General features: G+C 40.3%; 2 protein-coding genes across 2 annotated transcripts; both read right to left on the reverse strand.

The window, feature by feature from the left end:
- Positions 1–2,980: 2,980 nt before the first annotated feature.
- Positions 2,981–6,153, reverse strand: LOC113713550 (galacturonosyltransferase 8). Its single transcript, XM_027237308.2, has 3 exons — positions 5,536–6,153; positions 3,948–5,192; positions 2,981–3,604 (listed from the first exon to the last, which is right to left on the reverse strand). The coding sequence occupies exons 1-3, from the start codon at positions 5,713–5,715 to the stop codon at positions 3,329–3,331; spliced, it is 1,701 nt and encodes a 566-aa protein (XP_027093109.2). The 5' UTR covers positions 5,716–6,153; the 3' UTR covers positions 2,981–3,328.
- Positions 6,154–7,729: 1,576 nt separating this feature from the next.
- Positions 7,730–9,121, reverse strand: LOC113696098 (uncharacterized). Its single transcript, XM_027215441.1, has one exon. It carries the CDS (start codon positions 9,119–9,121, stop codon positions 7,730–7,732), a length of 1,392 nt encoding a protein of 463 aa, XP_027071242.1.
- Between the last annotated feature and the right edge of the window lie 2,175 nt (positions 9,122–11,296).

Below are 11,296 nucleotides of genomic sequence, written 5' to 3' on the forward strand. Positions count from 1 at the left end.
CTTACTGAAATTTACACGGTATTTGCAAGAGAAGCAAGAAGATGTCTTCAATGTACTAGCTCTGCTAGTTCAATCATCAATGAATCTTGTCATTATGGCTTCAGAAACCCATAATTTGGGTACTCTGTCTAATGCTGCCTAGACATGCTAGCGTGCTACTAACTGGAAAAAGTTGCTTTTATACTGCCATAAGATCTATATCAAATATATATTAGCTCAAATTTTGAATATCCTCAACTTTATAACTGCAGGAGCAACCGCCAAAGTACTACTGATAAATGCATGGATAAGAGACACTTTGAAATGACATGACATTACTATCACTCGTACTAATAAAACTATTTTGGGAAGACCATTCGATAATCTAATAATAAATAAATTCAGCTTAAAACACCATAATAATTTTATTAACTCGATCATACATAAGAAAGAGAGACATGCTAGCAGGAGCCAGAAGGCCATGAAAAGAACATGAAATTCATAATGAATAGCAAAGTGTACAATCATCATATAGGATCTTGATCACAAATACTCGATCCCTTTTCATTTCTTCCAATACACACCAAAGTTTGGAAGAACAAAGACTACCAAGCATGGATAAACACGAAGGCACAGACACTACCGTCATACACAAGACTGACCATTTAACACACTCGTATCCTTGTGTATATCTTTTCTTTAGCCTTAAGTAATTTCAAATCAGGAATATTACCAGGTGTAAGCAACAGAAGACTTGAAAAATAGGTAGCCAGCCATACAAATTTAGGTTTCATCACAACTCCGTGGTCGTCATAATAAACTACTTCCAATAACATCGCTAACATGAACAAATACTTAAACCATATATGGACATTTGCATGTCCCTATGCTATTATTGTTTGGTGACTTGGGTAAAACATCCGAAAGCATGTCGGCCCGTTTTGCTGGCAAGAGGCAAGTTTCATGCTTTCAATTGATTAATAATGGATTACCCAGCATTTCCATATCATAAGATGGTAACACAGTTGCCATGTAAATATTCTAACTCTGCCACATGATCTTCATCAACAACATTCACCTGAAGAAGACATATTCTTGCCTCCTCTCACGCTTCACAAGGTAAAACACTTTTAGCTTGTCCTTATTAAAAATCCACAATCTGTTTACCAGATCTAATTTGTAGATAAAAATGCGAATCTTCCAAAGCTTTTCTCCTATTTTCACTATTTCCATAGGCACACACATAATACTTTTGACAGCCATGCCCTTTGCCAGCAAAAATCTTAAAGGCAAGTTCTTTCTTACATATAGAGGGTGAAACCCAAACATTTAGTTAATTTTATGTACTTAAACAGGGCAATTAAGTGTCTTCAAGAAGGTAAGCTGACCATTTAACAATTCGTTTGGGAGAAAACAATGCCACAGTCCTTGTACTCATTGTTCAACCCAAAAGCATGAATCCTTCAGAAAGTTGCTTGTATACCTCTTCCACACCATGATAATCATTCCACTATGTCTCAAATGAGGTTTATTTCATTCAGTTATTATACTATTGTGAATGAGGATTAAGGAGCAAATGATGCTACAAGCAGTCAATGCAAAAGACACCAGGGGCCATTACGCAAATTGACAGCAGCATCAGATCATCCTTGGTTCATACTTATCTATCTAACATATAAAAGTTCAATGATCAGGATACACATGGGCCTTCTATTCAAAAACATATTTCTTGGACCAAAATATACTTTTGAACAAAAGGACCATGGGAATCAAGATCATGAAATTTTACATGTTATCACATAACCACAGCTACAAGCAATAAAGCTAAACGTATGATGCTTTTCAATGTCAGAATAGGACACCCTGGATCGAGAGGGTTGAGATATCAAACTAGAAAAAGGGAAAGAATTTTAATATGCATACAAACACAGGACATCAGTGTCTTCATGGGTTAGATTTTAGGCTCAGGTCATTTTCATTTTCCAGTTACAATATTTAATCCACGACCTCAAATATTTTATTTTATTCACACCAAAACTATCCATAGACAATTCAATCAGTTTGGTTTCAGGTTGGGTGCACAGGTTGAAATCCTAGATTAGCACAGGGATTGTCTTCAGTCATCCTGTAAGAGTAATTCCGTCGGAACATTTTAATAAAGATGACCAGAAAAGCATAGATGATAGAAGCTCAAACTTTTTGCCCCTTCGGAATGAGAACAAATACAAGAAAAGGAAAGTGAGCATATAAACAAACAGAATAAGAACTAAAAACAAATTCAGGATACTGTCCCTAGTTAAATTAAACACTAAACCAATAAAACATTACTAACTATTATACGTGAAAGTTTCTTGCCACGCCGAAACAGGGTTTCAGGCTACAATCAGTCAAAGCTAAAATGAAAAATGAAATTGGCTGTTAATAATGGCCAGTATTACCCTAAAGTCCGTCAAAATACGTATACATACATACACACACACAGACATATATATACACATACATATATACATAGACACAAGAAGTTTTTTAAAAATATATATGTATAAATGCAACAAGCTTATCTTTAGCTTATTATTGCACAACAAAAATTCTCTATATCACAATTCCAAATAGAAAGAAACAAGGTGTATCCTCATATTGAAAACTGAAGGGCCCAATGACAATGAGGAGCTTCTGTCATGCAAGCAAAACATCAATTGATTCAATTATTTCCTAACGAGTTTCCCAACACCAACATGTGAACTTCACATGACACAAAAGAAGAGGCCGATGCCAGAGTTTGCGGAGGCTAAAGATTGTTTCAGAAACAGGAACAATAAGCAATCGAGACAGCAGGTCAGACATGTAAAAGAGGGTACTTGAAAACTGATTATCCAAATTTTGGGCATCTCACTTATATACTTACAGCTTAAGAGGGTTACATCTATTATTTCATAAAGCCCATCCAAATAACAATATGTGGAAAGGCCAGATAAAAACAAAATTCCAAACTGCAGACAAATGGGAGCAATTAAACCTTTAACTGAAAAAAATTGGTAACCATTACCCACAACATCATTGCGCATCTCTAATAGTACAAATTTGTTAATTAGGAAAAAAAAAAAAGCATTCTATAAAGCTTAACTTTCAGTCCCCAAATTTCAACTGTAAACATTATGAACAGTTAAGGAGTAGAACTCTAGACTAGTATAGCAGTGATGAATGCTGAAAGTTGAACAGAGAAGAAAGTTTTTAAGGCATAAAACATTAGAATTGATTTACGTGCAAGAGAGGTGCGCAGGCCACAGGAAAAGGTGCTGGCAAAACTTGCTTGGGCAATCCTTCAACACAGGTCACTTCATAACATTAGCTATAGACCAAAATTGCAGGCTTGGATATGCTCATTTTCATAGTCAACATACTTTGTCCAAAGGGGCCTATACTGAAGCATGCCAATATCAAGCCACGGTTTCAGATTCCCGTTGAAGTGCACAACTGCAGCATTGGTAATCTCAGCCTTGTCGATGAATGGATTATAACCAAGGCCCAAAACATGCCAAGACTTGTCTAGTGGTTTCGTTGTTGAGTAGTATGTGATGAGACCTGGAGGCAATGTTCCCAATTTCCAGAGTGTGCGATTTTCATTCTGCCAAAGAGATATTCGTGATTTTAACAGTGACAAAAGAAATTTTTTGATTGCTAATGTCCTTGATGCACATAAGAGATAACAGAAAATAATACATAACACAGCAAAGAGTAAGGCAAAGAAGCTATGGCTGCACAACCACAGGATATTAGCAATACAAGCATATAAACAAATCAGTTGCTGATCCTACTCCTAATACCAAAAAAGGCAAGAATAATACGTTACTTGGTAAAAGAAAGAATAGAATTGATTATCTTGAATAGAATTGTACCACTACCACACAGAAATTAACATGCGTGGGTTACTAATCAAGGGCAAATATTAAATTTCAATGTAGGCTTACCAGATTCTGCCAATAGTGGTATTCTTCAGTACATTTCTCCCTCCTCCATGCGTCCAAGTCGAAGAAATTCATCCCATAAGCCCAAGCACATGCATTGGGATTGAATTTAGCGTTAATTAAAGGATGAGAAAAATTCATGTATTGTTTATACCGGTGAAATGACCCAAAGCATGTCTCTACGGCACCATTCACCTTCCCATCCATATCAATCTTCCAAAGCCCAGTCAAATCCTTTTGCACCACAATATCATCATCCAAGAACAAGATCCTGTGCAATTTCGGGTACATTTCTGGTAAGTAGAACCTCAGATGATTCAAAATGGAAAGATACTTGGGATTCCTGAATTTCATGTTTGTCGTATCTTTTGTTGCATTCTCCAGCTTATTTTCAAAGTAAAACTTCTGGAGATTTGCAGATTCGAGCTGTCTAAGAACTGGGACATAAGAAGAGTTCAAAAATTTGTAATCTTCGACAGCCTTCACTTCAATGTGCGCCCCGTTGTAATCCTTGATCTTGAACATGACTTGCATAGCCCCCAGATTCATCTTATCAGTCACCACATGAAACACATGCTTCCATGGCTCTTTTGAGTTGTTGACAGCAGAATTTACGACTACGGAGGCAGCAATCACATTATCAGAGAAGATGGCATAGTGATACAGTTTTGGATCCTCAAACTCTGGTGGCATAGGCTTCCCCTCATCAGTATATTTCTCCGGGTGCGCAACTCGCTCTTCCATCAGCCTCATAGCCACGCAGTGCAAACTCTTGGGGATCGACTTTGCAGCAATCAAGCTTGAGAAAGCAGCCTGCTTCCTCACCTTGGTTAACTGCTCATTCACAGCAAAAATGTTATCTTTCAGCTTCTGAATTTTGAGTTGATTATCAAAACTCTCTTTGGCCTCTGAGATAACTTGCCGCGTCATTTTAATCCTCTCCTTCAACTCCTTCTCGAACTGTCTGAGCACTGATTCATCAATTGAGTCAGCATCCATGCCAAACAGACTGCGATAGAAAGGTTTGGATATTAGATCAGTGTAGTTCCGGGAAAGATCCGCAAAAACCCTAACAAGCTTAGAGTTCTCAAGCTTGAGCTTCCTAGCATAGGAAGCATAAGCGAGAACCAAAGATCGGTGATCATCGGCTTGCTTTCGAATCTGATCGAGTCTAGGCTTCAGGGGATCGGATTTCAGCGCCAGTACAGACCTCCTAGACCGTCCTCCACCGGCCAAACCAAAAGAGCCCTAAATTCAACAGAAAATCCTGTTAATACAACATGAATGTGTTATGAGCCCTAGATGAGAAACGTGAGTGACAGAGAAATTTGTAGGTAAAGGCAGGCCACAAACGTTCCAAATGGGGTAGGAATGACAGACGCATAAAAATCACTGCAAGAAAAGCACGATATCCTTCAATATAATTATCGAGTTACTAATTTCTATCTTTAATTGGACAGTCAAACTATAACGAATATGCAGAGGAATAAACACATGACCTAAATAAGATATATGCATGAAATGCTAAAGAGAATGGGGAGGGAATTAGAATGAACAGATGAGGGAGGAAGGGGGGGGGGGGGAAGCAGACCTGGTCGAGATCGGAGGAATGGGAGGAAGAGGAGTGGAGGAGAGAGAGGGTGGAGAAAAGGAAAAGGGCGAGGGCGAGGAGGAGAGTGGCGAAGAGCTTGAAAGACGAGGAGTTGGAGGTAGATAGGCGAGGGGCGGGAGCCCGATCTCGGAGTAAGGCCCGAAACCTTCCAATCGCCATGTCCTCCTTTCGTATCCTAGAGATTCCCAGGAAGCAGCAATAATAATAATTCCCAAATCCAATTTCGTTGAATCGTTTTGTCTATGTCAATGTACTTCAGTTGCGATGCAATTTCGATATTCCAAGGAAAATGGCAAATGAAAGAGAGCAAGAAGGCAAGAGGGAGTGGGAGAGAGATGTCGGTGGTAGTTTGCCTCCCGCGGCTACTACCGCTGCAGTGCTGCTGCTGGTCTCTCAAGTCTCAACTCAGCGAACGCGGGGACTGGGGCCTAGTGAGTTGACGGTGGTGACGGTGGTGAGAGAGAGAGAGAGAGGAGAGGAGAGCGCGTTTTTGTATCTTCTACAGATAGGTGTTGTTCATCACGCTCCTGCGCATGGCTCAAAGCTCCAAAACAGCAGAGGCGAAAAAATGACGAATACGTTCAATAATACATCTCTCTAGAAGGGATGTCAAGTGATAGTAGTAATTATAAGGTATGTTGTTGTGATAAGAAGTGTTAACTGTTAAGAAGAAATGATAACGATAAGAAGTGATAATGCCGATCTTGTGATAAAAAGTGATAATGACGATTTCGCTCTGAAGATAAATTTTCCCTACTTTTTACTTTATCTATTGAGTGATATATGACCAAAAAAAAAAAAAAAAAAGAAAGGATTGGCTCTGCATAGTAATTCATTAAAAAATGGATTTGTCTAGATAGAGTATTATTTGAACTAATTACTGTAGCACTTTTTGTGATATGATGTATGTGAGAAAAAAAGATGATTGACAATATAAAAAGGTGTGTTGAAAGATGTGTTTTTGATGTAAGCGAAATATTATTTGGGATAATTTCACCGTCCAAACAAATCCAATGTAAAATTAAGTCGGGCAACAATTAAATCAACGGCAAGTGATGAGTATGTGTAATTCCAGATGAGAAGTTCAATGCGGAGTTACTAGCAGGCAGGGGAATATCTGAATTCTTTTAGAAATATCCCTCAAAACTTAATACATATCTGCATCTTTCAAAACTGTTCCGCAGAATAGGGTTGCTGGCTCCTGGCTTTTGTTTCGGTATGAATTTTGGTTCATTTTTTAAGTGTTTTACGTACTCCGGTAACCAAACAAGATGGGGATTATAAGCTAGAATTGAATTCACATGGGATTGGGAGTCCGATAATGCGAGATTATGGTTGCGTAACAAAAGTAAACGTCCAATTATCGAAGCAGATTATGCGCATCTGCTGATTATTTCTCTTGTCTCTCTCTCTCTCTCTCTCTCATTACCATGATTATAATAATGTTAATGGAACATGGAAATAAAAAAAAAAAAAAAACCCCCCACTAGATGCATAAATATGGCCTGATTCTGTGGAATGATGGTCCCGTCACAGTGTGAGTTGCAGAAAATCACAAGTTCAAGCTCAAGCTCTTTTGACCAAAAAAAAAGGGCTCACTTCCCTTATGGAAAGGGGGCTATAACAGGCACACAAGGCATAGGCTTTTTAAACGAACCAGATCTAATCGTCCCAAAATTGCCAGTTGAAGACCCAAGAGCGATTTTGCTAAATCAGGGCCTGCCTGCAGGCCCACAGCTCATCAGATGCACTTGGACCAAATAAACATACATCCTTCCGTCCGCTAATGAATGTATCTCGTACAACACCACACTTGCCGAATCCGAATCCGAATCCGAAAAAATTCAGACAGAATAAAATGGAGGGCTCTTGCTCTTCACAGACCTTGACCATTTCATTAGGCTCCAAAGATTTAACTTCACTTCCTTTTTCCACTTACTGTTTATCATGGACATCATGCTAGAGCTAATGCGGTCAAGAATCTGCTGCTTTTTCATCCATAACTTGAAGAAATTATAGAGCACAAGATTTTCTTATTAACAATTGGCATGGGCGCTAAAAGATACAAACTATATATATACTAGCAAGAAATAAATATTCAAAGAAACTAAAAATAGTAGTACAATCTCGCTGCTACCACCAATTAACGACTAGTGTCAGTGTATGAAGTAAATTAGAATCTGTCTCCACTGTGCACCTTCTTGCTATGCCTGCTCAGATTATGCAGCCACCCAATTCCTTTAATGGCTTTAGAGATCTTAACGAGATTAGGCCTTGCCATTCCCAAATTCACCCTTCCTGCTGACAACTTAAGGGCTTGCAAGCAACAAAACTGCCCCTCTGACTCCTCCTCCTCCTCATCCTCATCGTGCCCATCGCAGCTGATATCTTCGCATTCACGATGCTTGCTTTCATTTTTCTTCTTGTGACTCTTCTTCTTGCTCTTGCTCTTTGCCTTGCTCTTAGTCGATTCCACCTCGTAGGTCTCCCACAATAAATCCATCCCTTCACCTTCATCCGCATTGTTTCTCTCCTCGAAAAGCTTGCACGCCAATGTCCTTTTCCAATCCTTCCCCTTCCTCATTGATCCATAGCCCCCAAGATTGTAATCCAGGGATGGAGAACTCTTCTGTATTTTCCAGATACACTTGTCGTTAGTGTAATCAGCACTGGCGCCAACACTATGAGAATGCGCTTTTAGTAGCTTTGACTTGGACTCCATGATCCCGTTGCCTTTACCAACTTCAGCTGAATTAGTAGTATTAGTAGTAGTAGCGTGTCTTATTTTATTACCTGCTGCCTCGGATCCATTTCTCATTGGTGACTTTTCTCCATGATTGTCAACTGCTTTATTGGCCACCGTGCAGGGTGGCTCGATTTTCTTCTTTTCCACAGTTGCATTCACTTTCACGTTCTCAGACTCATCTACTTCTTGCAGGAAGCACTCCATTGCATCACAGGTACTTTCCGATTCAACAAAGGCCTCTGACTCTGATTCCAATTTACTTGCCATTAATGCTTCGTTTGAGGTTACGCCGAAATCTTGATGTCCAACACATGCAGCAATAACCGGAGCATTTGAAGCTTTAAGAGAAGTATCCTCAACTAGTACTTCCGCATCAAAGCCTTCAACTTGGCTTTCTTTATCATCCTGGGTCGTGGGATTGCCAAACACAATCTTGAACACCTCAAAGTCCTCCAGACAAAGAAGTTCCTCCTCATTGTGATCATCAATTTTGGACCTCAGCCTTTCTACAACTGCATGATATGCAGCAGTCAGGAAACTCCCCTTGCTTTCGGCATGGGAATCGGATGATTCCTTGGAGAAGCTGCCACTTACTATGAGACAAGGAGAGGCTGTGAGGAGGGCAAGGAGCAGGAGGGAGGTGGTAATGAAGAGAGGGGAAAGAAAGGAGAGGAGCTTGAGAAGGTAGGGTGAGAAGAAGATGAGGTAAGTGAAGTAGAGAGGGTGGGAGGCGATGAAAGAACAAAAGAGGAAGAAGTTGGATAGGAGGAGACTAGAGAGGTGAGTCCTGGACGGTCTAGACAAGCACAGCTCAGACATCTCTCTAAGTCGTGCAGGCTACAGAGGCAGCCAAGGGAGGACTCGAATTGAAAAATGGGAGATGAGGGAAGAAATGGTGCAGGTGAAGTGAAGTGTGTCGGAGGCGTTTGTCTGGTTGGACTTTGGAGCAAGGCAACAGAACAGGGGAGAAAGTGTTGGGAGTGAATGCGGCGTGAATAAAGGGGATGCAATTGCTGGTAGTGGTAGGGAGAGAGAAATAAAAAGCACTACGACTAACACTCTATTATGATTTATGACTATGGGAGGGACAAGAAATTCTTACTGCTACTTTTCTTTCTTCTTCTATAACCACCAGATGTAAACTCAATTGTCTTTTCTGCTTTGAAATTCCCTGAACAGCCTCGCGGGGGTCAGGGTCCCATTCATTTTCCTAGCGTTTAAGTAGTACTGTTGACACATACTCCTGATCTATCTGGCAACTGAGAAAATTGCTAAACCTTACTCCTAGTTTCATTTCAAATGAGTAGTAATTTTGGTGATGTGCATAAATAATCACTGGCTGAACTGCTCAAGTCAAAGTTACAGTCATCAACTGGTTGCATATTTTAAAAAAAAAAAAAAAACATGTATCACATGCAGAAACAAAATACGCTAGCAGCAGACGGGGGAAATAATAAACCAAACACAAGCGCACGCAGCTTATTAGCTCATCGATGATAGTAGTAGTATTATCATAATGATAATGCGCTCCGCCTTGGCATCCTATACTCGCTAACATTCCAGAATCCAGCTTTGGGCAAATAATGAATGGTAGGTGGGCTCCTGATTCTGCAACTAGAAAATGCACTAGGGGACTGGCGATCCTACACAGAGCCAAACTGAACAAATTGAAATAGTACGAGTGTTTTGACAGGGGAGTTTCTGATTCAAGAAAACACTACTACTACTAATACCGTGGTGACATTTCCGAATCACGTCCACATTCCGAAATTTAAAGCTTGCACATTCTAATCTGTCATTCAGCTATTACTTCGAATTGACCTCTATGTTTGCCGGGAAATTAATACTCTACCAATTCATTAATCGACCACCAACCAGTTAGCCAGTCATATAAAGGAAGCGCGCGGACAGGCTAATGTGCGCTAAGAATGGAAACTCAGCAAAGGGGTGGGTCGGCATAGGTGATTGAGGGGCTTGATGAATGCACATGGAAACCCACTCAATAGCTACTCAAGCATTCGCTATGCATGCACCGTTTGGTATCCAAGCTTTTCAAAAGAAATATGGGCCCAGATGTCTGCTGACAACACTCGAGGATCTTTCTAATTATCCACCAATCCCGTTATCGACCAAAATTCCACTCATCCAATACATTTATGTCTATTTGATCACCGGAAAATTACGCGCCTATTGCATGTATACTAATTTTACGTGCCATTTAGGTGTCGGTACTGCAATGCCAAACTCTCCTTTTTCTTTCAAGTCTCTTTAACGGGTTTGTCTTTTAAAAAAAAAAAAAAAAGTCTTTTTAACGGCAGTAACATTAGCACACAAAATGTTTATGATTCAACTACTAACCCAAGAATTATTACAGAAGCCTGGTAGGCCTCTGTAAGCTGCTGACTTGTAGATGCGTCCGTACCATGGAAGAAATGTATTATCGGTCTTATTTCCGAGTTTCATCTGCCAGTTGTCACACTGATTAGCAAGGATAACGAGGGTGACTGGCACTACCAAGGGCCGCGAGTGGCTGCAAGACCGTTCCCATAGTCAGGTTAGGGTTGAGGCTGAACGTTCCCGTCACTTCAAAGGCCGACAGGCCTCTCAACAAATTCCAGCCCTGAAACGGATTTCTTTCGGGAATACAACTACTAAGGCCAAAGCCCTTGTCCAATCGCCACCAGAAATATGCTCTCTACAAGTCTACATAAAAAAAGACCCAGCTTGAACCACCCCCCCCCCCCCCACAAAGACAATAAAAAGGAAAAAACAAAAGGGCTTGAGACGACAAAACGCATCTTCCGTGGTACAAATGCATTTTGGTGCCACCAAGGGTAAATCTTGCCGTCAAACATAAAGGAGGGAAATGGAGTTCCACTTGCACAAGACAACCATTTGGAGCTAAGCGACGACAATGTACTATGCGACACCATAAGACGCTTCTCAGTCATAAAAGTCAGCCTCCTACCTTGGCTGTGTATAATTCCCAATAAA

Source organism: Coffea arabica, chromosome 1e (genome assembly GCF_036785885.1).
Source record: "Coffea arabica cultivar ET-39 chromosome 1e, Coffea Arabica ET-39 HiFi, whole genome shotgun sequence".
Lineage (NCBI taxonomy): Eukaryota > Viridiplantae > Streptophyta > Magnoliopsida > Gentianales > Rubiaceae > Coffea > Coffea arabica.

Coding starts and splice junctions, on each gene's coding strand:
- LOC113713550 (XM_027237308.2), bottom strand. CDS start 5,715: ATGGCGATTGGAAGGTTTCGGGCCTTACTCCGAGATCGGGCTCCCGCC. Junction 5,193..5,535: donor ATTCCTCCGATCTCGACCAG/GTCTGCTTCCCC, acceptor TGTTGAATTTAG/GGCTCTTTTGGTTTGGCCGG. Junction 3,605..3,947: donor ACCACTATTGGCAGAATCTG/GTAAGCCTACAT, acceptor TCTCTTTGGCAG/AATGAAAATCGCACACTCTG.
- LOC113696098 (XM_027215441.1), bottom strand. CDS start 9,121: ATGTCTGAGCTGTGCTTGTCTAGACCGTCCAGGACTCACCTCTCTAGT.